The 27,843-nt window shown below is 39.1% G+C and overlaps 1 protein-coding gene and 1 long non-coding RNA gene across 3 annotated transcripts in view; both read right to left on the bottom strand.

The window, feature by feature from the left end:
* Positions 1–9,252, bottom strand: part of nsmfb (NMDA receptor synaptonuclear signaling and neuronal migration factor b) — a 74,417-nt gene extending 65,165 nt beyond the window's left edge. Inside the window, exon 1 of the mRNA XM_080893543.1 lies at positions 8,514–9,252. Coding sequence (XP_080749669.1) covers positions 8,514–8,584 — 71 coding nt within the window. The 5' untranslated portion in view covers positions 8,585–9,252. The remainder of the gene's footprint in view (positions 1–8,513) is intronic.
* On the bottom strand, positions 3,313–6,278 carry LOC308403795. 2 transcript variants are annotated; one of them, XR_013972969.1, is made up of 5 exons: positions 5,794–6,278; positions 5,320–5,377; positions 5,032–5,197; positions 4,697–4,792; positions 3,313–4,345 (listed from the first exon to the last, which is right to left on the bottom strand). It is a non-coding gene; the product is annotated as an uncharacterized lncRNA (long non-coding RNA). The 2 variants fall into 2 exon arrangements; XR_013972970.1 differs by lacking the exon at positions 5,320–5,377 and having other exon boundaries at positions 3,314–4,345; positions 5,794–6,254.
* Positions 9,253–27,843: the final 18,591 nt, after the last annotated feature.

Raw genomic sequence — 27,843 nt, 5'->3', positions numbered from 1 at the left:
TCTGGAATATTATGTTTTTGTTCCTGCAAGCGCTTTTTATGCAATTTTTGCAAAGCTATATGTGGAAGGAAACCGTGACCGAGGACAAGCTGATGGCATCAGATGTAAGTACAACTCCTCCGGTTTCATATGCAAAACAAATTATTGTGCTAGCTTACACGGTTCAGGTTCTACAGGGATTTAACAATAGTTACGCAAAACGGAGCGTGCTGCTCTGACCGGCTTTAAAGGGTTAACAATGACTTTTAAAAAATAATATAAAATAGTGTGCAACACCACTGAAGTTTTTTTTTAAACTCTCTTTTCAACCAACGGCAGTCACTCTCCAAATAACTTCTGCTTAGCTTTCCGAGCTTCCCTCGGGTCCTCTTAATCAGCGGTCTCCAACCTTTTTTGCGCCACGGACCGGTTTATGCCCGACAATATTTTCACGGACCGGCCTTTAAGGTGTCGCGGATAAATGAGGGAGGGGCTAATAATCGACTCAGTCATTTTTAATGATCGTTGAAAGCCCAGATCGTAATCGTGATTAAAATTCGATTAATTGAGCAGCCCTAACATGATATTTAAAATCTTTATACCTATGTCGACAATACACGCCACAGTCGTAAGAATAGTTATAGGCTTTTTGTCAATTTTCGACCAATAAATCTTCGAGTTGCAGTTTAAGACTGTGGTGGGTGTAAGCCAAATTTGAATGGATTATTAACATGAACCCCCCTCCACACACTACAATATTTTATCAAGATTTATTTAAAGCTTTTAAACCTATCATATTTACAGACAGAAAGAATAACCTCGTTGGTGGAGGTAACAAAACATTACCCAAGCCAGACGAGTAACACTAATCCTAAACAGGGTGCCTGGGACCTAGTGTGCGTTATGATGACGAACAATTTCAAATGAAGCTTTTCAAACAAGACTTCCCAAAGCTGTGAACAGCTTTCAAAATATGTGGACTCTCCTGAAAAGGTGAGTCTGTGTTGCTACATTTACACATCCACTATAACCTGAAACACTCACCTCTCTGCATATGATTTCAAATCTAAAGATGAGCTGTGTAATACACCCAAACACACCACACCAATATTAAGTATTCTAAACAGACTCTATTAACACTGTTGGTTTAAAAACTCTGTTATATTTGACCTTGGAAGTTTCATATATAGTTTTCCTCCAGTGACAGGTTTATGCTTTACAGAGGTGCCCAGATGTTTTATAGCTAACGTCCACACTGGACCGTGGCTAGAGCGAATTTGTGCAGCAATAAGTACAGGGTGGCTGCTGGTCACAGAGTCTTGTGGGAAAGAGCCCATGAAATCACATTTTCACCAAAGTGGAAACTATTAAGGCCTGAAAAGTGTTGTGCTGTGCAATTCCTTTCAGTAGTGACTCAGACATTCTTGAAATATTAAAGACAACATTAGCTTTAAAGCCCTTGTAATCTTTCCTATCAAGTGGCTGATCAAAGCAGACGGGTCGGTTTTGGCGTACTCCTCCACAAAGATTTGTCATAAACAGGGCAGGGAGACAGTTTGGCCTATTACTAAAGTGCTTCAGGCATAGGGTGCATAAAGGACAACTAATTTTCCTCTAACTTTGCTTAAAAAGTGGTCATTAAAACACACAATTAAATGCACAGTAAAAGACAGCAAGCCTAAAGCCTAGAAGACTTTCATTGACTTTTTTAACCTTTCTTTTTCTGCACATCTGTTGAGCATATTAAAAAAGAGCCAGTGCAGAGACACCAGCATTACAATGCAAGAGATAACTAAAATGCATAAGAGGCTGTCCACTCAGAATCAGCCAATTTTCAAATGCATGTCTGTTTTCTCTTTCCTGCATTTCTATGCAAGGAAACTCTTCTTCCCTATTTCTTAATGAGCCCAGTTCTGCCAGGAAGCGGCCACACATGCAGCCAAAACAAGTATGATGCATTCTGGAACATGGCTGCATGTACTGGAAATAATTAGTTCCATGGTTTAATTTCTGGTTAATGACAACATTCAGTGCTGTCATGAATACTGACAACAGGAGGACTGATCCTCATAAACCATAAAACAACGTCCCGCTGAGATCCTCCAAACTGAATATCATCAGGAATATCCCCAAAAATCCGGCAAGGTGTTGTCAGTAAACAGCACACATGCGCTCGTCAACCTGTTTGGCGGTTCTGATTCATTCCAACCAAGAGTGAGCAAACGACAGGACAGGAAAACAAACAAAATGATAAGCCCAGATTTCTCAGGACAGGGAGCTTGCTGACTTCAGATCAGCTGACTTCTGTTGAATCTTCTTCTTTGAAGTGATTCAACGTTAATGACATCACACTTTGATCTGAATGAATGTATATGAATGTAAATGATTGAAAATGTTAGTGTATAATTTATGCTTTAAAACAATTAACAAGTGAGATTAATTTAGTCGATGTGGATTTTCTTTTAACCTTAAGGCCCCACACTTTGAACATGAATCATGGATCTTTGTTCACAGTTTACCTAATTTCAGAATTAGATTTCATCCCTCTTCATTGGATGAAAAGCAGCTCATAAACCACCAAGCTTTTAGCCATCCACTCTATTCTAGTTCCATTTGGTGATTAATAAGAATCACTGTGAAAACAGGCGATGTGAATGTCAGTTTCAGATGACAAAGTTAAAAACTGTTCTATTAATTTATTCTTACCGGGTCCGATCAGTGCGTTCCTACTCAACCTTGCCTGTATTACTCAGAACAGTGAAATAGGAGACAGAGTGACATTACACAGAGACAGATGTTTTAAGGTCAGAGAGAAGAAGAGGGGCCTATTAGACATTCTTCTAGAACAATCCCCTTGCTTTTGCTATTCACAGTCACAGAAAGACAAAGATAAGGAAGTAGAAAAGGTGAAATGGCTTTGCCCTGCTCATTCACTGCACAACAGATAAACTCAGATCATCTGGCAGACTGGAGACATTACTAATCCGGCTCAGTTGGGATTCAGGGGGAAGTGCTATTGTTCTCAGAGTGCCATTAAACTCCCCATCAACTGGAGTGCTGCTCACAACCACACTGTAAACCCGAATAAGTTACCAGAACTCAAAAAAATTGAGGCAATCGATTGCCTCAATTTTTTTGAGTTGATCAACTCAAAAGCCAAATTTTTCCAGAACATAAAAGTCTGGATTACATGGTACTTGTATCTTTTGAGAACGGTCAACTCAAATATTTGCAGTTAATATGACTTAAAGTTTCAAGTTTACAAATTCAAAGAAATAAGTTCACAGAACTTATAAAAAATAAGTACACAACTACAACATTTTTATGTTAACAAAACTCAAATGTTTATTAGTTTGTGTTGTCATTATTTTAAGTACACGTTAGTCAAATATGTTGACTACTTGATACTTAAAAACATGTGACCCAAAACTTAAAATTTTTGAGGCAATTGATTGCCTCAATTACACTGAGTATCGGTAACTTAATATGCAAAAGTCATAAACATCTGCCATTGAACAGTATCTTGCCTGCTCCCTTTTAGCACTATGTTGAAATTAAATACATTTAAAAAAAAAAAATTACATAAATTAAAAATAATTAACAAAAACATTTATAAATTAAAATAAGTAGACCAAAAATTGTTTAGTCAGGAAAACTGTCAGAGTAATGAAAAATAATAATTAATAATATCAAAATGTGCTTTTGGCTCTCTGGCTAATATCTGAATAAGACAACAAGGCAGCAATTTGAGTGAATTACAATGCTATTTGTTTTACATTAACCAGTATCAAACAGTGAAATTTAGGTCATCTTGCGCAGCCCACAATGTTTTGGAAATAGTATTACGAAAAACATTAAAAACATACAAAACATTAGTGTTGCTTTGCATTATGTTAATGAGAACAAAGGCACGTTGTATAGTTTGGACCTATTGGCTGAACACCTGTAGAGTAATCTAATAATGTTTTGAGGCATTATTTAGATGAAAGGAGAGAACTTTGAACTAGCCTTTTATAATGCTTCACCCTGCATCCTTCTTTCAGATGAGTTCCTACATAACCAAGTCATTCTTGAGGGTCTGTAACCTGGGTGACAGTTTACCACTTTCTAGACCAAATAAAATCTTTTGAGTAAATTCTAAAGTGTTGGTCAGGGCTTTGGGGTAGCTGAGGTGAAGTGCATAGATCAGTCCAAACATTACTAGGAAGGCTTCACCAAATCTGGGGAGACTGAACACGGCATCACTTTCAATGACGACAGAGATTTTCACAGGTTGGTAGTGAACTGGACTTGTTGTGTGATGGTCACTGATGACAGTGAAGAGGGCCACTTCAACACCATCAAGCTCCAACTCATCAGATTCGTCCTGAATTAATGAAAAAGAGATACTAATCACAATCTAACCCAAGGAATACAACAGACGACATATAATTTCTCATTTTACCAACTCCCACTGAGATCCAATACCTCTTTTACAAGGGAGACCTGAGTCTCACTGTAAGAGGTGAAAAACAGAAGATCCATGTTCTGCACACATAAATCAGCTAATTCACCAGAGAATCAAGTGGTGTGAGATAGACTGAAACTAAGCTAAAGGAAATACACAGGAGTAGACTAAACAAAGGTAAGTCCAAACAGTGCATCAAAATACATGTTTGTACTTTGATGCACTGTTTATATACACAGTAGTATCTGTTAGATACTTAAGGACACTCACAGTGCAGGTTCTGAAAAATCCAGAGACATCCTCATGCAGATAGACAGGAAGGGCAGGGAGAACGGTAGTGCACTTGGTGTGGATATCATGGATTTCCTATTTCCAGATAAAAACAGAATTTTATATACACTGGTGAGTTTACTGAACAACAACAAAAACAACAGTCAAATCAGAACATATGTCCACAAATAACCTGTTCACATCTTTAATACAGTCAGACAAATAGCAAACACAAAGTGGAGTAATAGCAAAATTCAAAAAGCTCATTTAAATCATTGAACCTGTCCAATGTTCCACTGGTTCAACCTATGAAATGTGTAACAATCTATTATTACCTGTTCATTGTGAATTCTTAGAATTTCAACCAGGGCATCTGCTGTCTTCCCAGTTTTTGATGCCCTGGCTGAATAAGGTCATCAGTCGAGGAAGATGGCGGTCAAGTTCAGCGTAGAATGTATTGGGCAGGTTCTGATTTGTAATCCGCTGAAACTCTGCATACAACTACAGCAGAAGGACAATACAGTTCAATTTGAAGAATCTCGCACATCTTTATAAAGCAGCAAAAAGCTGCCACATGAGTAAGAATTACAATTTTCATTTTAAACAGAGCTGATCCATATTACCTCAGACTCCATTTTTAGAGCAGGCCAGAGGTCCAAGAGCTCCTTCACAACCCTAACCCTGCACATATAGTTTAAAATATAGCGTTTCTAACAAGAAAACTGCTTGAAAGCACTCTCACTGCAGACAGGCATCTCCGTTGTGTAACTGCAGGGACAACGGGCTTGTTTGGACCCAACTATTCTGAGTCATGAGAGGGGGTTTAAAAATTTAGAGAGATTAAAATACTTTGTTTCATACTAGGCGACCGGGCGCCACCTCTAGAGCAAGTAGTATCTAACTTTTTAAACAGCCTGCGACCCTCATTACAACAACTTAATGCTAGCTCTGCAAGCGGCAAAGTTTCCTTCGGGGAGAGCAGCAAAGCACATAAAAAACACGGACCGACATTTCTGCTATTCTTTTCGACACGCACCCAAAATACAACTAAATATTCGTATTTTAACAATAAACTAATATCAACATTGAAAACTTACTGTAAGTCCAGTGATGCTAGTTGCTGCCGTTAGGTCCAACTTTCTCCAGTCGTCCGTGTTGCCTCTTTGGTGCTGTTCCCGCCCATATACCTTTACTTCTTCTGTGTTTCGTATTAATGCTCATTAGCGCCGCCTTCCGCTTCGGAGGGTGAATCAGAGATTAACTCGGAATAAAAATTGATTCCTGCAGCTGCTCAACACTTACGGAAAAAATTAAAAATATATATGTAGGACACAGTGATAAAACAATGAATATTAAAATAAATACATTTTGTCTTCCACTAATGCATTTAAGACAATTTGATTTTACTTATTTGGTGAAACACTTTGAGATTTTATTGTATTTTAGCATGTGCTACATAAATTAAGTTTATTATTAAATCCTACCTACTTGAAACAACAAAAATAACAGGACTTTACCATTCTTATATGTCCTAACTTAACTGTGTTACGTTGTGCTTAAGTTATTATTTTAAGTGATGCTTACTTAATATAGAAATAGTTAAATTCAATCAAATATTATTAGTTTCATTTACTCAAAAAGAAGAACATGTTATACGAACTTGACATATTTAAGTTAACAGAACTTTTTAAAGACTTTGAGTATACACTACTTAATCTGTTTAATTACTTTGAACATTCGGGTTTACAGTGCACTGACAGAGAGGAGGTATATCGTATACTGTTCAAGCCTTGGCTGTGGTCTGCATACACGGTCTTGAGCTACCGGCTGCGATCAGCATGATTTATGAAGAGTTAAAGCGTGAGGTGTGAAAAAGTGAGTGAGGCAGCAAGGAAGGAAGGAGGAAGGAGATAAACATACAAATAGAAAAAAGGAAGACGAGGACAAACAGAATTGGACAATGTGTGCAAAAGTGAGCATGGAGGTGACTTTAGAAGTGGATGGAAAGAAAACAGTTTGCCTTTGCTTCAGTTCAACCATGCGATCACTTAAAGAAGAAAAGCACATACACACATAGGTCACTGAGAGACGAAGTGCTTGATTCGACCGTGGTGTCTGAAATTAATCAGTGGGTGACACCAACAAAATCTCCTACCATAAGGCCTGGTCATCCTGTGTCCTTCGGACTGAGAACGCACTGATCTGACACCCATGACGTGACCTTAATGTTATGACTCAAAGCTAAAAGTCATCAGAATTACTCACAAGCTGAGTGAAATGAACCAAGCGGGTCCTTAAGAAAAAAAGTGCTCACTCCATCTACCACAACATAAGCAAAATCCTGAAGTAATACTTACACGTACATTTCAATAGTATTCTCATTTGTACAAAAATTATACATGAAAAAATGACAAAAGGTGAATTTGTTTCACCCTAAAGAGGGTCAAACTGTAACTCTAACATGGTGCTCTAAGTCACAGGTGCTAATCCTCCCAATAACCCTACAGTCTATATAATGAGTAGATTTTGATGTGTATTGATTATAATAATTATTTTATTTTATTTTTATTTTTTTGTTATCTGTTTGCCAAGACTTTGAAATAATATAATAAAACCACAAATGACATATTCCAATCACAGGGTTACAGTTATGGTTAGGGAGTTTTGCTGACGATGACTTAGATCTCAGAGGGCCTGGCCAATCTAAACCCAAATGCTTGGTATATGCACCTAAGCCTACCCACCTTTGATCTGAGGTCAGCATTTTTTAATAGACCCATTTGGGGTTTGATTTCTGTGCTTTTTCTTGTGTGCAACACACAGTTTAGGGGCCCCTGAGTAACTTGCTGCAACTGTTGACCCTTAAACCATTTTAAGTTGGTGAACTGAAATGTGGTGAGTCACAGAGAGATTTCCACTTTCCAAACCTCCATTAATAGGTCCCCAGTAAGCTAGTAGATGTTAAGGGGATAAATAAAGCTTTTCACATGTCACAGCTATACTGTGTGTGTGTATCGTATAATGCCAGTGTGTTAATGACCTGTGTTAGAGTCAGAATTAGAGGATATATCAGAGTACACCCTGGACAGGTCATCAATCTGTCAACGGGCTTCAGGACAATTAAAATAACACAAATGTCCTTAAATTAAAGTTTGGCTTACATCAGACAGCAAACGTAAAAGCATAAAAATAAACATATATAATAATAATGATAAAAAAAACCCTGAAAAAAACAACAACCCTGATTTGATTCTTTGGATTCACTACTTCTGCTAATCATAAGGTTGCACGCATGAATCAAAAAGCAAAGAACCTTATGCAAGGCAGTAGAAATACAAGTACACTAACCAATACAAACAAGAAGAGATTGATTCATTCTGTCACACTTACTTAAAAGAGACATAAAAAGTAAATATATATATATATATCATTAATAACAATAATAATAATAATAATAATAATAATAATAATAATAATAATAATAAGAAGAAGAAGAAGAAGAAGAAGAAGAAGAAGAAAAGCAAAATTAAAGCAGCTAAATTAAAAGCTCTAAAACAGCCCTGAGAGAGTGGAGGAGCTGTTTTTACACCATGAAATATATCCTAATTTATGTGTATCCATTAATATATTATAAATATATAAAATTACAGTAATTATTCTCATGTGAACGTTATCCCTTTAAACTAGTTTAGGGAAATGTGCAGTCATCTGCAAACTATCACTTCTACGGCTGCCAGAGTCTTCTCCTCTGTGCTCCGTCGGCTTCAGAGCGCTCAGACCTCCGCTTCACATCCCCTGCTCCCCCGGGCGCACTCACCTAACTTTTGCGGCCACGGAAGAAATCGCATCACTCCTCAGATTCTTCCTTTTGGACACCGCAGTTCCCATGCTGAAGTGGAAACAACCCAGGGGAGAAAACGCAGACCATTCCACAGATTGGTCGGCGAAGGATGCAGACAGGAGAGGAAAAAACCGCGAGGAAACGGCAAAATGAGAAGCATCAGTGCGCACGGCCCACGAGCTCAATCATCTCATGTTCATCTCGGTGTTTAGAAAGAGAAAGCTGAGTGTTCCAGAGGAGCCGCGGACTCTGTGTAAAGCGCAGGAGCGCAACTGGAAGATGCGGGGAATATGGACCACCGCGCTATGCTCTGCTCTCCTCATCCAACTAACGTGTCCACAAAGGAAGCCAGACCATAAAAGGAAGAGCAGCCCTCGTGGCTGCCGCACAGCGCGGACAGGTGCGGGGTGGGCAGCAGCGAGAGGAGGAGAACACGCTGCTTCATTACACGGGTGTATGTGAGATGAAAAGAGGTGTGGACACTCGAGCCCACAAGTAATCACGCCGCTTATTATCTGCAAACGACGCGTGTGGCATTCAGAGACTGTGGGGACAGACGGGCGCAAACAGTAATATCACATTTTAAACCTGCTGAGATACTTCTTGTGTTTTACTTTGTTTCCAACATCGTGAGTGGGGCTTTTTAAAATTCTCTGTCTGAGGTGACATATCAGTGAGATGTGGCAAAGCTTTTACATAAAACGACTCAAATTTGGTAACATTTGGGTTGGTGTGACAGCATACTGCGCAGTTATAATGTTTTATATGTGTGCTGTACTTTGATCCCATTTCCCATACACGTTTCTGCTATTAGGAATTATTGTTCACTCTGATAGTTCTCTTAACAAGCAAAAGCATCTGAGAATGGAGACTGCATTAGTACATAATGTGGGATGTGGCCCAGTCTGAACTCTAGCAGTTCCAAGTGTCTGTGGTTTAGTGGGTCACTTGTTAGTACTGATCCTCAAAAGAGGGTTAGCAATCTGTCACTCCCAAAACTCTGCTTTTATTTGGTGTTTGTTTAGAGGTCTGCAAACATCAAGTGAGTGTGAGTCACTCAACTAGAACATACAGAATGTACAAGAAACTTTGCTAATGCAAGGATGGTAATGTCCTATTTTTCATTAGCAAAGCCTTTAACCTCCTAAGACCCGAACTCTTCCACGGCATGCATTTTAAATTTATCTTTGATATTTGGGCATATTGGGACCCAGTGAATGTAAAAACAAAGAATAACCAGATTTTTTTTTTACCTGATTTTTGTTTCTAAGAAAAATGAGGGCCACATATGAGGATATTCATTTGAAATTTTGATAGAACAGTAGCAGTATAATGTCCTCGTAAGTGGATATCAGACCCCTGTTGAGCACAATTGAGTATTTTGGTCTAAATAACCCAAAATGTGATGTCCACATATGTGGCTGCCAGGTCCTAGGAGGTTAAGTCAAGTCACTTCAATTATCAGCTAGTTCAGTTGGAAAAAAAATGTACTTGTTGTCACAGGTTTGAATGCTCTTGCAGCAGATAAAGATGGCACAAATCTGTTACTCTTCTCACAAATAATAATGTTTAATTTTGCTCTGAGTCCTGTGACATGTTCAGGATGTACCCCAAATTTCAGGTGGGATAGACTTCAGCTCCTCAGTGACCCTGAATTGGAATAGCAGTTGAGAAAATGTTCCAGCTGATGAAAGGATAGTACCGTTATCTAGGTCCTTATGTATTTGGACAATGACACAATTTTTGCAATTTAGCTTTCATGCACTATTTTAAGTCCATGATTTAAGTGCAGATGTTCAATTTTAATTAAAGTGGCTTTACAGCCATTTTCCTGCAATTTCAGAGGTACAAAAACAATTGGACAAACTAACATAATTTAAAACATAAGCATTGTTTTTAATCCTTGGATGAAGATTGTTTGCTGGCAGTGGCTGCAAACCCATGTAACATCAGCATGTGCTACATTTCTTACTTTCGCATTATCTGTTAGGTCGTTATTGCAGCAGCAGTTACTTGCTGCTTGTTTGTGGTGCTTACTGAAGGAAAAACTGAAGGCAGAAATTGAAAAGCACAATCTGTTGGGTGGAGATAATGTGACTGAATTGGCCATTGAAGGATATCCCATCTCTTTGCCTTCACAAACCCATTGGTTGCTTTTGTAGTGTACTTTGGCTCATTATTTCTTTAACTGTGAATTTCTGTCCACATAGTTTTGGAGCATTTGGCTGAATCTAAGCAGAGTATAGCCCTGTGCACTTCAGTTCACCCTGACATATCTATTAACAGTCACACACTTGTGACCGCATTCGACATACCAATGCAATAACATTACCTCCACCATGTTTGTTTCAGATGCATGTTTTTCTCTTCCCATCATTCTGTTTTTTGTTTCTTTGTTGTTGTTTTTCTGTTTGTTGATCTGAATTGATCTTTGGTGTAAAAAAAAAAATCAATAGTACAAAGAATCATAGTAACCGAAATTTAGGCCTAATGAAGAAAAGGTTATGGGATCACCAAGTCATTGGAATTTAAATTATAATGGTTGATGAAACTTTCCTGCTAATTAATCAGAGATAGAGATGATCAGAGTGATTAGTCATTAGAGCCACAAATGTATCAGTTCAATTATTGTAATCTGATAAACAGTTGCCTTTTGCCCCTTGTTTTCTTTTTATCTGCTTTCTTGCTTGTTCCTTGTAAATGAACATATGCAAATACACAAAAGCATGAAGCAAAAATGCAATGTGCATTGCTATAAAATTCAATATGAAATGAGGTTTCTCTGCGACTCGAAAATACATAGAAAGTTCTCTCAATATATCTCCTCTGGCCTTTGCTGGCAGCACTGAGTGCCCTACTTTTGAGGAACAGGCCAGTCTACATGCAATTAAGAAATATGAATGTTTTAAATTAACATGGTTTGTGTTAAATCTGCACTCTGTAATAAGGGCTATCCACAACAGTGCTTTATTGTGGCATTTTGTATTATAAAATGACTCAACTAATTTTACTTTCCTGTCATTCACATGATGGCTAAGCTACTTTGGGACATTGCAATAGCTGAAGATTTAACCAACTGGATGGTACCTCCAAGCAAATAATCAAAAGCTGCTGATGGTGATTAGATTAGGTTAACAGTAGACAACAGCAGAACAGAAAAACAGAAGAAAATCAATTTCCACTACCACTATTGTATCTATTGACCTGGGAGTCTTGCAGAATATGTTTTGCTTACCGGGAAAACAAAATCAATACAATGTCAATATTCAACCATTGTGGAAGAAGCCAATTCATCTCCCTATTGTGTTTATGAAAGCATGTAAGATATGTAACATAATGCTCATGACCTTTCAGATTTCTGTCCACTTGGAGTGTGGATGCTCTGGGGCTCAAGGCTAACACTTGGGATTATCACCCTGAGTGCTTGGGCAGGGATTTGTAAGCCCCTGATTCTAATATAAGGAAAAAAAATCAGAATGTCACTGCTAATGAAATGTGTGGGCACAACAGACTAGTGTTTTGTTTTTATTTTTTCCCTGCATGGACATTTCTTAATTCAACACACAGAGCTGGGTAATTGGAACTTCAATATAGCACTGGCAACATTATTTTTTGATGCATCCAAAAAATTAACACAACATGATCTTTATGCTAAATGGCCTAGAGGGGTAGTAGTGAGTGTTATCTTAAAGCATGAAACCTGCATGGGTTTTCACTGAGGATTATTGTGTCACTGTTAATGATGACTTCTTTTTTTTTTTGAGTTAAAAGTAGTTTTAGTTAGAATGATTATTTTCTTTGTTTCCCCAGTGGTGCTTTGTCCAGGGCGTTCCCTTCCTTTTGCATCACTTGGGGTATGTTGAACCTATATTCTTTCCAATGGCCAACAGGGGGCAAATCCTCTGGTTTAATAGGAACCACTATTGTATAAAACAATCCATTCGTTAAGCGGTGACGTATGAACCCTGCTTCCGGGTCCAAACTACTATTTATTTATTAAAGCTGTTGTGTTTTTAACATGTTTTATTGTTTTGTATCTTGTTCTATTTCATCTGAACAAGCTCCTGAAAACAGTTACTGATCACTGTCGGCCTCTCTGTGTTTTTATTATCACTATTCATTTTAAAGCTCGATTTTTAAAACCTTATGCTATTACTACAGCCCAGCCCATGCAGCAGAATATTAATGACTAACCTTGTATTGTGGATGGATTATCTCAGTTGTTCCCCTCAGTTGTTGAAAAGTAACTATTGCGTTACTTTAAAAAAAATTTTAACCCTCTGGAGTCCAGGGTATAATTGGCCATTTTTACCTACTTTTTGATTTGACCTCTACATTTCACCTTTAAAAACTATTTACTTTGCCTTGTTTGGTATCATTCTTTTTAGCACAACCTCACGTGTCTGAATTTACAGTTATGTTTTCATTTTGACATACTGTATTAACACAATTGATCTAAAATCAGACAAAACACATAAAGTCAGAGTAGAAAAAGTTATTTTTTTTTTTGTAACAACCACAGACATGTTTATTGAATCATATTTCATACATTAAATGCAAACATAAATTGTCAATTTTTTAATCATATGCACAACTTGCATTAAACACAACACAAGACTTCTGGAAAAATGTCTTTTGGACCACCTCGGTTATGCAGAAGTTTGTAAAATAGTGATGAAAACAATAATCTATGTTTTCATGTTCATGAAAGTCACTGTCATGAACATGAAGTCATGATTAAATGAAGTTGATTTAAATGAAGTCATCGTAGGCATCGTAACAGATAAGTTTCCTCTTGCTAACCACCTTGGCCAATATGTGTGATACAGAAAACATGGATGAAAAAGTTGTTAAAAACTCCTTTAGTACATAAGCAAGGAAAATGTTGATGTTAATGGAGAGGGGAAAGCAGCTATACCCATGTCTGGCCTAAAAAAAAGGGAAGTTGACTAGGTACAGGCTCTCAACACTATCAGATTGCACACAATTAATTTTAATAGATATGTTGTCCTCACAGGACATATAATGAATTTAGTAAATACTTTATATTCAAGTAAATTTATATTCAAGTAAATGAGCTCAACCTTAAACATACAGTCAGGGGAAAAAAATGATTTGAACTGAAGCTGACTTTATAAGTTCCCCCACTAACAAAGAAATGATCAGTCTATAATTTTAGTGGTAGGTTTATCCGAACAGTGAGAGACAGAACAACAACCAAAAAATACAGAAAAATGCATTTCAAAAAAGTTATAAATTAATTCGCATTTTCATGAATGAAATAAGTATTTGATCCCCAGCAAGACTTCTGGCTCCCAGGTGTATTTTATACAGGTGTCAAGCTGACATTGGGAGCCTTCTCAATTCGTTACCTGTATAAAAGCTGTCCATCATTCATCATTCCAGATTCCAAACTCTGCACTATAGCTATGACTAAAGAGCTTTCCAAGGATGACAGGAACAAGATTGTGGACCTAGGCAAGGCTGGAATGGGTTGTAAGACCATTACCAAGCAGCTGGGTGATAAGGTGACAACAGTAGGTGCGATTATTCGCAAATGGAAAAACCATAAAATAACTGCCAAACTCCACCCAAGATCTCACCTCGTGGAGTTTCAATCATAACGAAAATGGTGTAGAACCAGCCCAGAACTACTTGGGAGGAACGTGTCAGTGACCTCAAACCAGCTGGGACCATAGTTACCAAGAAAACAGTTGGTAACACACTATGGCGTGAAGGACTGAAATCCTTCATTGCCTGTGATGTCCCCTCCTCAAGAAAGCGCATACACAGGCCTGTTTGAAGTTTGCCACTGAACATCTCAATGATGCTGCCTATAACTCCAAGAACACCATTCCCACCGTCAACCATGGGGAAGGAAACATTATGCTTTGGTGGTGTTTTTCTGCCAAGGGGACAGGACAACTGCACTGCATCAAAGAGAGGATGGATGGGGCCATGTACCGTCAGAACCTCCTTCCCTCAGATAGTGCACTCTAGCAATTATCCAAAACACACGGCCAAGGCAACAAATGATTGGCTCAAGAAGGAGCATGTTAAGGTCTTGGAGTGGCCTAGTCAGTCTCCAGACCTTAGAAAATCTGTGGAGGGAGCTGAAGGTTCGAACATCAGCCATGACACATTAGGGATTGGAGAGGATCTGCAAAGACAGATGGAACAAAATCTCCCCTGAGATATGTGCAAAACTTGTGGCCAACTACAAGACATGTGCAAGACCAAGTAGGTTTTGCAAAGGTATCAAGTATTTATTTCATTCATGAAGTGGAAATGAATTTTAACTTTTTTGAAATGCATTTTTCTGAATTTTTTTGGTTAATGTTCTGTCTCTCACTGTTCAAATAAACCTACCACTGAAATTATTGACTGATCATTTATTTGTTATTGTCTCTGCTTGCCTTTTTTGTTAAAATCATAGCACGCCACTGCCAACACTGACAATTGTAAAAAGACTTGGTGGGTTACCAGACGATACAGCAGCAGAAGGAGTGGCAGAAAGTAAGTCTTGAAGGGATGATGAGCTAGAACTATGAAGGCCCTGTTATACAGTGTCCACTGCATCGTACAACAAAATGGACATCAAATTGACAATATACATGCTGTCGCAAGCTGCTGTGTCTGCTGGTCATGCACCTTTTGATTTTTGTAACCTGGTGCATTGTGCTGCTGCCACCACAGCCAGATGATGTATCAGTATAATGATATATCAGTCCAGAAGCTCAGAGATTCAAAGATTGTACAGGGGGAGATGTTACAACAGTTTGAATACATCAGACTTGAACAAAGTGTAATTAAAAACCTCTTTGCTTTTAGTTTTAATTCTTCTCCTCCAATACCTGCGCTGATGTGGAGGTTTTGTCTGTGTGACGACCGTTCAGTGGAATACTGCAGTGGGAGCTGGTGCCTCAATGGCGAGCATTGATAGATATGGCTGTGTGATGATGTCAAGTGCAAAGCCACCTATGGGGTGGTTATAATGGGACCCTTACACATGAGCATAAGGCAGTTCTGGCAGTAGTACAAAACTAGACTTGTGAGTCAGGTCAAAGCAAATAAAGCAGCCTACTCACACAAGAAGGATAAAGTGATCTAAGGTATACGAGCATCTCCTGTCTTCTTCATTTCTTTTCCTCCTTTAGGGCACTTTTAACTCCTGTCAGTGAAAAGTGCTATAAAGAATCAATACTACTCGCTTGCTACTTAATCAGGAAGTGAATGTGAGTCTGCATCGTTGTTTCCAACTGTCTCAGGTTCTTCCTGTCCAGATTAAAATACAATTCTGAAACTAAGTGGCAGGTCAAATAATGTGAGGCCACAATTGTGGATGGGTTGGGAAAGCTTTGAGTGACCTAATTTGTGAACGCAGATAATGACCAATAATGGCCAACACACTCAGTCAGGAGCAGCACAAATTAGTGGGTCACAAACAGCAGATGTGATGAGGGTGCAAGTCATTTATTAGCAAAACAGGCACAGCTTGTTACGTGCAATCTGAAAATACAGGACAAGTGCAAACATTCCACATGCACCTCGCTCCAAAAACAACAATCTCACAACCTGTGTGAGACAACACAATGGACAGCAATATGTTCTGCAACATATGTAATGTCTTGGGAGAGTAACCTGGACAGCTCAGCTGGAATCAGGGTTCATGTAAAGAATAGTTTGCTTTGCTACAAAGTATTCCTCTGTATTAAAGTGTAATCTGTGTGTAAAAGCTGATGTGACAGATGTGTAGGACAACATAGTGCTATGTAATTGATGTAATACCTGAAAGTAAAAAACACAAAAAACAGTTGGCTAATTAATATTGCAGGGCTAAGTGTGCATACTGCTGACAAACCGTGAAACATATTTTTGCCTTGACAGGAGTGTTTATTGCTCCATGAGTTATTGCATGCATTGAGTGTCGAGAGCTGCAGACATCAAAGTGGTCTCATCTTCTTTGCACATTTAAGCTTAATAGTAGCTTAATAGGTCTTGATGCATGCTATATCATCCAGGTAAGGAAATCCCAAAAAAGTTGATTCTGTTCATCTGGATGTAGCGTTTTCAGTACTCATACGAGTGACTTCTTCAGACTGACTGCAGGTTTCCCCAATGGCACCTTTGCACAATTACTGAAACTAGCAGCACTGACAGATAATGGGCTGTGAGGTCAGTTTCTTGATCTAGTTAAATGGATGGCATAACACAGAAGAGCTAACTTGTCAGGCCAGCAGTCTTTTTACACCTACACTGGACACTCTGTTGATGATGAGGATGTAGACGTCCTGGACAGGGTGGAACGCTGGTTTGAGCAGAGAGTCAAGAAAGCCATTTATGTGAAAAGGGAAAGACCATCTCTGAATCAGTTCATTGTCAGTGATGCTAGTTTCAGTTATTATGCAAATGTACTGTGTCAGTCTTAGCAGTCAGCTAAGACTGAAGAAGTCACTTGTATGAGTGACAAAACATTTCTCCCACTGAACACGTTACGTCCACATGAACAGTATCAGCTTTTTTGCTTAATGAACCTTTTTCTCAAGCTGAAATGTTACAACAGCTATTTAGAATGTTTGCCAAAATCACAGGCTTTTATTTTTGGATCTTTTTAAAAAATGAGTAACTTTTGCAAATTTTTGGCCTTTATTAAGGGGTTAAATATGCACAAATGCTTAATGCGCTAATACAACAAAATAACACAATAGCACAACAAAACCTGACACTTACTGGTTAGCAAAGCTTACATGCATAGATCCAGTGGTATCTTGGTGTGATTGCTACAAATTTCTCTACTCACACACACACACACACACACACACACACACACACACACACACACACACACACACACACACACACACACACACACAAGCACTTATTTCTTTGGTGCCTAAAGTCACGATCTATAAATTTCTACAAATTTAAAGTGTTTTAAAGTGGAAACTTAGGTAGTCCAGTGCTGGAAACGTCTTGTTTGCAAGTCAAGGGTTTGGATTACCTTGAGAGCAGCTGTGAATATAAATGGCATGATTTGTTTGAGTAAAGTGCTGTCATCTGTCAGACGGATCACCCAAACTCCCAGCCCTACAAAGTGTAGTGACAGATAATACTGACTGATGAGTATCCAAAACGAGCAGTGTGACCAGACTTCAAGTAGCCTGGATGCACAGTGTTAGGAGTGCTGTTTGGTTTGGCTTGAAGACTAAATACATCACTGAATTATCCATGCTTTTTGTCATCTTAATAAGCTCAATGGAGAGCATCAGAAAGAGGAAATAGCAAGCTCAAATTTCATAAAGCACTGTCATATCACCTTGGATGTGTGCGTGTGAGGGAACAGAACCTTCGGTCCCCTCATCCTTTACTGCACCCTTTTCTCGTCCCTCGTTATCCCGCCTTCCTCTCTCTTCTTTGCTTTTCTCACTTTCATGTCCTCCTGCAGTACGTGAAGCTGATATGGCAGTGGTGAGCAGAGCGCTTTAACAAATCGACTGTATGAATTTTTAATCAACCACTGATTTTTATGCTGATGTTTGCCTCACATACCCATCTACAAAACCGAGGCAACAGTCACACAAGGTTACTGGAGGTTTCTGTCTGTGAATCTGAAATACTAGAGTTTGCAGAAGCTGCACTGCATGAAGCACACCTTTAGACCATTAGGAACCACCAATGCACTCAAAGCTAGCAGGAAACCTGCAGTTGTTTAAAACCTTTTAACACAAGTAGATACTGTTTTTTGTCTGGTGTGATGATAAGGAGAGGCAATTATGATTAACTGTGGAGTACACTTTCCAGGTTGAAAAGCAGCACGACATGTCTGATCAGCTGCACTGATGTTTTCTGTATCACCGACGTGCAAGTCGAGTAATAAGGGAAGGGCAGCAGACTGACAGGCACAGGGGAGGGGAAAAAACACATAACCAGAAGCATTCTGTTACCTGAGGGTGAACCTCACTGAAGGTCTGCTCAGTTTCAGCTGGCAGATCCTCATCTGAAATTTTACAAGTGACTGGGAGAAGTTTTATGGAGGTCTTGGGACATTAAACACTGCAATCTTACCTGGGAGCCTAAGTTGATGGGGAAATCGACAGCCTGAAGCCAGGTTTGATCACTGTCTTCATATGACCTCTGAGTACCACATGTGGGCGATAAATCTGCATAAAATTTCACACTAAAACAAATTCAGTCCACCGAGAGAATTCAGAGAGTCAGTGCCGCAGTGAATAAGAAATGAATCATCGTGTTTAATAGATCTATACTTTTAGCTCAATATTGTCTGTGTGGAAATTACTTATGATCTGCTGCTTCATTTAAAAGCAATTAGACTGTTTGTCCTGCATCAGTTATCCACTCCAGGCAATCTACTAATTAGAAATAATTAGAAAGCAATTATTTTTGATTTCCAATTCATATCAACAAACAGCTGTATAGGAAACATTTAAGAATTAAAAATGAATGATTAAGTATAGGTACAAAGTGCACATTATTCATAGAAAGTAGGGGACATGATGAAATGCAAATATTAGGCTGTAAGGTTTTATGATCAGGCCCATGTTAAACAATAGCATCACCAGGCTATTGTGATGGCACAGGGGTTAAGGTCATAGCAGTGTTCACTTCAATCTCACAGGATTAAGGGGGATATATTCTAATATTTGATAGCACAGTCTTGTAGAGCAATTAAATTGGATGAGCCAGTGGCAGACCCTTCTGCATATCCAGTTGGTTATTTCATGCAATGCATGCTATTAAAACAGCTGTAACCACCGACTTTTGCTGCATATCTGCAAACACTTTGCAGCGGGCACATGGGTGGATGTGGCTCAGGAGGTAGAGCAGGTAATCTGCTAATTGGAAGGCTGCTCCAGTCTGCATTTCAAAGTATCCTTGGGCCACATACTGAATCCTAAGTTATTAGAAATACATTCACCCAATGTTTGTGTGTGTGTGAATGGGTGACTGAGACATGGTGTTAAAACACTTTGAGTTCAAGTTGTGCCCGTTCACTAAATTAGTGTCATATCTGTTGTCATTGCTTTGTGCTTCGCGTCACATATGAAAGATCAGGGAGGTCTTAGAATAGAGCTGTGCCACCAAATATAAATGACTGCTTTTTCCTTTTTCAGACCTCTTTTTCAGACCTCAGTGCCACTGTATTCCAGTAGGCATACACTCACAGACTTTAACTGAGCTAAGACTGAGGTGAAGTCTCATGCAATGATCCCGCGTCGGTGGGAGCTCCATCAGTCTCCTAAATAGCTCCCCCGACGAGCCTGATCAGCAGCAGGTTTGTGTGGGGCTTCAGGCATGGCCAATCCTCTAGCAGGACCACGCCCATCAGGCCTGCAGGTGCTTGGCATCCACACACACATATATATACACATATACCTACACACGCCTACACATACAACAAGTGGAAAACCGGAACAGAAGCATAGACTTACAAATACATATCACAATAACAAGTCCATAACTGCTCAGGGATCCTGGGTCGCTCAGACTGGTTGAAGTAGCAGCAGGAGAGGGAGAGAGAGAGAGGCAGTCGCCCCATATATCGGTTGTTAAGCTTAACGCTGGAATGCTTTACAAACATTCAGAGATGAACTTACACACTTGCTTTACTTCTCTCTGGGATAACTTTGTCGGAGATGAAATGCCGGGTTGTTAACGAGGCTCAAAATGTCACTGGAGAGTGGCATTAGTCGAACATCCCTTCAGCGGATATTAGCTACTCACAAATGGCACCCTTACAAACTCCAGCTACTGCAGCATCTCAGCGAGGATGATGCAGATTGGCGCACAGAATTTGCAGAATGGGCAAAACAAAAATTGGAACAGGAACCTCAGTTCACGCAGAAGATTTTGTTCAGTGATGAGGCAAACTTTTATGTGAATGGTGAAGTTAACAAACAAAACCACCGCTATTGGTCTCACACTAACCCACATTGGATGGATCCCTTCAAGACTGTTGGAACAACAAAAGTCATGGTTTGGTGTGGTATATGGGGTACAACGATAGTGTGTCTATTCTTCATCAATGGAAACCTCAAGGCCACTGGATATTTGAAATTGCTACATGATGATGTGTTTCCCTCTTTATGCACTGAAGCTGGCACGTTCCCTGAGTTTTTCCAGCAACATGGTGCACCACCACATTATGGGTGCCAGGTCTGAGCATTCCTAGATGAACAGTTTCCTGGAAAGTGGATTGATCGTTGTGGGCCAGTTGAATGGCCCCCAAGGTCTCCCGATCTGACCCCATTAGACTTTTATCTTTGGGGTCATCTGAAGGCAATTGTCTATGGTGTGAAGATACCAGATGTGCAGCACCTGAAACTACGGATACTGGATGCCTGTGCTGGCATTTCTCCTGCGGTGTTGCTGTCAGTGTATGAAGAGTGGGAGAAGAGGGTTGCACTGACAATCCAACACAATGGGCAGCACATTGAGCACATTTTATAAGTGGTCTGAAACTTGTAAATAACTCATGAAAGAATAAAGTTACGTTGAAACCAAGCACACCATTGTTTTTCTTGTGACATTACCAATAAGTTTGATGTGTCACATGACCCTCTTCCTATTGAAAAAACAAAAGTTGTATCCAAGATGGCCGACTTCTAAATGGCCACCATGGTCACCACCCATCTTGAGGAGTTTGCCCCCTCACATATACTAATGTGTCACAAACAGGACTTTAATATCACCAACCATTCCCATGTTATTACGGTGTATCCATATAAATGGCCCACCCTGTACAATAAGTTAGAATGAGTAACTGTTGTCTCAATGTTACTCTGTTTGCTGCTTTGCAGTCACCACCCTGTCAGCCTGGGCCTGGTAATATTATCTCTGTGGTCATTCATACTAAATGAGCATACAGCAAGCCCTGACACAGCAGAAGAACCCTCAGATGTGGCGTGCTTTTTAAGTGTGTGTGAAGTTTAAGCTATTATCGGTGATAACCTCAACCTTACCCTAACCTTAATATTATGTTTTAGAAGCTACTCTTCAAGTCTGGGGGTTGGCACTCCTATTATCACTGGAACCATTTTGGACTTTATACTCCAAATTATTCTTGAATGAATATGGTCATAGACTTCCTAGTCTTGCTTACTTTTTGAATCTAAATTCCTGTATTTTTGGTTACCAAAGCTTTATAGAGGCCATCTGTGAGCATCTCTCCCAGTGCAATGTGGGGCACATTAAAGATGCTTTTATATTCAAGCTGCTTACAAATGCTCAAGGATATGCAGTCAATTCAATCTCCATGAGTCAACTACTTGGTGAAGATTATGAGCACCTATTTAAATATATTCCAACTGCTTCTTTTCCCGTCCTCTCACTTCTCTATCTCTTTAAACAATTAAACCAAGATCCTGTAATTGACTGGAGACGTGGACTTACCCGATGCTCCCACTTCTCCAATAGTTTGCTGCCATTTCTCAGCCACTGTAAGCTATAGGACTGGAGGAAAGGATGAAATATAGGCAGGAGGAATGAGAACAATTGTGGGGGAGCCATTCATGAACGTGAAAGCACAGCACATGCTCAGACTGAAACAGAGATGGATGATGCTACTCAACCAGTGAGCTCTGATCATATTTAGTGTAGTTTGGATAATTGTATATCCCTGTAGTGGACCCAAATGTCAGTGAGGTATAAATGTCAAAAGTCTCTTCCCCTTTTTCCTGTTGTCATTCCTTGTCTGTTACCAGCACTGTAATGCCACTGTCATGCCACCAAACCAGCTCTTCTCTCTCCCTCCCCTCTCATGCCTTAAGTAAACTGCAGAGGTTTTACAATGTCCACATCATTGCCCTGGCAAGACTTACAAGTATATAAGTAATGTAATCACATTTTCTTCATTCAAACACATATTTGCATTCATCTTTGCAATGAGCTGCAAAGACAACCGGAGACACCAATACACCCAAAGCATCACATTTCTCTACTACACTTGAAAGCTCATCAAGAATCACCTAACCTCGAAATATATCTTTTTTTTTTTTACCAGTCTTCCTCTGTCCCATGTCTGCCTGATGTAGGGCAAATTCAGTGTCACTCTGCTGTCACATAAAGCAGAAACAGATGAAGTGTTTCAGGGTTTCTTTTCACAATCTGACAATGAGGTGGACTCATGTTCCGATGACTATTTTGAGAGATACTGGTGTGAAACATTATGTGGAACTACATGATGTAGTGCTTTTTTTCTAGCCAGTCATGCTGTGGCTCATATTTGATGGTGTGGGGAATAAAAATGAGTGTCTTGCATTTGCCACTTCACACAGTTATAATTTTTTCTAGCACAGTGCGGGATCAGCTGCCTGTTGCTAGGTTGACCTGATTCTTGGTAATGATTTGGCTGTAGGGAAAGTGTTTCTTACCATTCCAGAAGCACTGATGTGAGTGTTCATGCTGAGCTTGCGCTTGATGTTTCTTCAGTTTTTCTGGCATGCATCGTTAGGTGTGCCCAGGCTCATAAGCTTGGTGATTTGGTGGACATTTCGAGACACATTCTTGAACGGGTCTAATGTTCTACAGAAATAAAAAGTAATTTTGTGTTATTTCAATACCAAGTGATAATTTGTGTTTGTGCTATAGCTAGAGAACAGCTCAGCATTCTGATGACATTTTCATTGCCTACTTCAGACACATACACACACATGGGCACATAAACATGTAATGCATCCTGTGTCTTCACTATTGAACATATCTGATATGTCATCATATCAGAGCTTCCTATTAAGCACATGGTGCCGATCACTGAGAGAGTCAGGGGGTGCTAGGAGGTTTCTACCAGGCTTCGAAATCCATGCTACATAAATATTGTGTAGAATCCAAAGAGTGGGCTGTCATTGATGTAGTCTGCCATTCGTGAAACCACATAGGACTCACTTGGTTTTAGTCCAGCTGAACTGGTTTTCAGGCTGACTGTATGTAAACCACTGTAGTTGTGGCAGGAGAAGTGGCTTGCTGATCAGACCACACTTAGCATATTACAAGCTATGTGAGTTCCCTTAGGAAGAAGTTGCACACTGCTTGTGAGCTAGTAGCCATTTTCAGCCAGTAGACCGTGTTCTAGTTCTGTTACCTGTGTTTGTTTCCAGTCTCCAGTGTTCCTTATAAGATGAGTGCCAACTCAGTGACACAGATTACGTGAATAAGACACCCGATAGGAAGAAAAAGTCCCATCAACATGTTTAAGAAAAATGTTGACCGTGGGAAAAGTCCCATCAGTGCTCAGCAGCACTGGTCCTTCCTTGGAGAAGGAGTGCAGCAGTCACATAATGTATGTACAGAACCTGTGGTTTGCCTATAGGCAAGGATACAACAGCCAGTTCTTGCTGTGCAACAGTCAGCTTTTAACTGTTGTTTTATAAAGTTTTGAGTCTCTTGCTGTTCTCAGGCAATGCTCAATCACTTTAACCTCATTATTACAATGTAACTGCCAAGGCATTGAAAAAGATGGGTGAAGAGCACAAAATCTAGATCTAAATTCAGCGCTCAGAATTACTGCATTTATGTGGATGTTAACCAGAGGGAGTGAAGACCTTATACTGTCACTGGTACTTACACAGAATTTAGGACTGTGAAGAATTTTATAGTAAAAACCTATATTTTTACACTATATGGGGTGCATATAGTTTTAATCATTAATCTTATAATAATACAAACAAATCATGAACATTTGCAGACTAAAAGATACCCAGGATTGCGTAAAGATAGATTTAACCAAAATTTTACCACCATCAAGCTTATGTGATTGGGTTAATTTGTTTGTTTGTTACTCAAAATACAAATTCATATCAATGTTATTGTTATTAATTTTTGAGATAAGGATGAGATAATCTTTTCTCAATTCCTTGAGAATGTCTGTATCCAATTTCTATGCCATCCTCATGCCACCCAAAGAAAACTTCTCTCGATCTGCGCCTAGACCTTAACAAAAATGTTTTTGGTACTAAAGATTCTAAAAGCACGTCCAACTAAACCAATGTAATGAAATGTAATCCATTCAGTAATGAGCATCTCAGTCTATATTCAGTTCAGTTCAATTTTATTCATACAGCATTAAGACACTTTATATAGTAAAGGCGACCCTACAATGACACTTACAGAGAAAAACCCAACAGTCATATGACCCCCTATGTGCAAGCACTTTGGTGACAGTGGGAAAGAAAAATTCGCTTTTAACAGGAAGAAACCTCCAGCAGAACCAGGCTCAGGGAGGGGCGGGGCCATCTGCTGCGAACAGTTGGGGTGAGAGAAGGAAGACAGGATAAAGACATGCTGTGGAAGAGTGACAGAGGTAATAAGAAGGAAGATTCAGTGAAGAGAGGTCTATTGTAACACATGTTGAGTGAGAAAGGTGACTGAAAAGGAAATACTCAATGCATCATGGGAATCCCCCAGCAAAAACTAAAGACATGATTATTGATTTTAGGAAGTCCTCTTATAGCTCATCACCTGCTATCATTAGAACTGCCAATATTGGGATAGTTCAGAGTTATACATATCTAGGTGTGGTACTTGACCATAAACTGTGTTTTGAATCTCATGCTGATGCCACTACTAAAAAAGTTCAACAAAGACTGTTCTTTTTAAGGAAAATTAGATCTTTTAATGTCTCATCTGAGATGTTGTCTTTGTTTTATAGAAGTTTCATCGAATTTGTGATGTCTTTTTGTATAGCTGCCTGGTTTGGTAACCTGACGGTGAAGAATAACAATTGGTTGGGACTTCTGGTAAAAACTGCTAGCAAAAATTTCAGGGCGCTCGCAAGATGGTCTTTTGGCCATCTACATTAGAAATGTGCTTAGAAAGGCTCGTTCTATTATTAATTGTTTGAACCATCCACTTCACAGTGAGTTTGAGTTGTTGCCTTCAGGCCGCCGTTTTAGAGTACCTGTGAGGAAGACTAAAAGACTTCAGGTCTCTTTTATCCCTACTGCATCTTGTCTCCTTAATGGCAAAGAACTGTCCTTGGACTTTCTATCACTATTATTGTCATTATTATTTTATAGAATTGTTCTGTTTATTTTTATCCTGCTGCTAAACTAATTTCCCCTTGTGGGACAATAATGAATTGAGATAGATAGACAGACAGACAGACAGACCATGGTATAAAGATATAAATACATTCCAACATAGATTCATAAATTTGATGTCAAAGCTAGCTAATAAGAAGACTGCATGGTGTAAAACACTGATGCCAGATTAAAGTGCATTACAAATCTGCTTTATAAATGTTTTATGAGGCAGGGAATGCACTTAGCAGATTTGTAAAATTACAGGGTTGCAGACAAAGAAACAGCAAAGGTTCACAGTGTCCACGTCGTATTTTCTAACCTCATTTCATATTTTCAAATGTTTTGTGTAGTAGGTCACATGCAGGTCAACATATCATTGTGGAAGAAATGCTGTTTTAAATCAGGCTTTTGCAGTATGGTGGTAAAATAATTCAAAGATTTGTGCAATTTTCCTGAAAACCTTTTTTTGGTGTTATTAGTCCAAGTTATATGTATAGGAACACACTCTTGTGACACGTGACTAAATTACAAATTAATATTCAAGGACAGTCTTCCCAAACACCTGAGTTATGAATATAAATGGTATTGCTGACCAGTGTTAAAATGCAGCTGAAAAAGTGCACCTGACAATATTGGATACCGAATTAGCAGAGCAGCTTCTTATCAAATCAAATCAAATCAAATCAAATCAAATCAAATCAAATCAAATCAAATCAAATCACTTTTTATTGTCACATCACATGTGCAGGCACACTGGCACAGCACATGCGAGTGAAATTCTTGTGTGCGAGCCCCACAAGCAACAGAGATGTGCAAACACAACAACACAAACGAGCAAAATACAAGAATGGCCAACCTGAAACTAATAAATATATGTACAATATATAATAGTGTATGCATTTCTGGATGTGTATACTAAATATTTTCCTACGTGTGTGTGTGTGTGTGTGTGTGTGTGTGTATACACATTTTTACAAATTAAATAGTAAAAAAATAAAATAAAATAATAATAATAATAATAATAATAAAATATATAAAATATACAGAGTTGAATATGTGCAAAACAAGTGGCATTTATATACAGTGTGGAGTGCATCATTACCGGCCTTTAGTCTTACGGTAATGTTATTTGCCAAGAGATCTATTTGCCCTTCATTGATTTAAAAGGGAAATTCTAACCTTGGAAGTTCTGTATTAATGCATTTATATATCACTAGTCTAGCGATGCTGAGAGCATGCCAAGAATGGCGTAGAGGTTAAGAGTTGCAATTTATGCTTTGGATGGCATATCCTTGAACCTACATTCTCCATATTTCTCAGTTCCAGATCCAGCCTGTATAAAGTTATTCACCTTAGCTGTCTATTATCTGTGATTTAAATAGTCTGATTAATAAACTGATTAATATTTAACACCCACCTGCGGATAATGTGTTATATAATATTAAATCAATTATTAGAACTTGTTCTTTCAAGATCATTGGGCATATTGAACATATTCTTTTTTGGCAGTAGTTAAAGTTTCTCACTCTCTCTGTCTTTGTGAAGAGTCACATACTTCTAACTAGTTTTGTGATCAATTTATTGCCACCACTTTTCAAGTACACAAGAAGATCAGAAAGTAAAAAGCTTTTTGCCTAAAAGCAGCTGGACTGCAAGTCCATGAAGGTTTATAGCAACCAGATGGTGAAGCAGATAATACAGTCAGCAACAACCACTCACCCCTGAGATTGTGTAGCTCCCCCTTCTTCCACCAAAACAACTCTGACAAGTTGGAGCATAGACCTGGGACCTTAAGGGGCATCCTGCAGAGTCTGGAACGGGGACTTTAGGTTCTGTGGTTGAGGCTTTTGTGCCTTCATTGGAGCGTTTTCACTGGAAAGTCTCAAAGATCCTGGATCAGATTGGGATCTGGGGAGTGTTGTCGCATTGTTGTTAACAGATAATAACAGAATCCAAAATGCTCCAAAAGCACACACAGCGAAGATGTCCAGTTTAATGACTAAATTAGTGGATGAGGCTTCTCAGGCACCAGTAGGCTCTAGCTTTCTGTGTTGGGACACCTGTCACTCAATATGAACACACCCCTAATTCAGCTGGATGATAGAAAACATGCAGAATTGTCATAAAGGTCAAAACTATCCGTATAAGTCAAACCTGTTTGTTGAACCAGGCTGTAAATATAGTTTTAAAGTTGGCGTTTTAGAGCCTGTTGAGGAACTGCAGTTTTTGGCAATTCTGGCTTAAGTTTTCAGCTGCAGAGTTTGCCCCTT

The sequence above is a fragment of the Rhamphochromis sp. 'chilingali' genome (genome assembly GCF_963969265.1).
Source record: "Rhamphochromis sp. 'chilingali' genome assembly, chromosome: 10".
NCBI classification, from domain to species: domain Eukaryota; kingdom Metazoa; phylum Chordata; class Actinopteri; order Cichliformes; family Cichlidae; genus Rhamphochromis; species Rhamphochromis sp. 'chilingali'.
The sequence above is the reverse complement of the archived record's forward strand: the minus strand, read 5'-3'. Positions and strand labels throughout refer to the sequence as shown.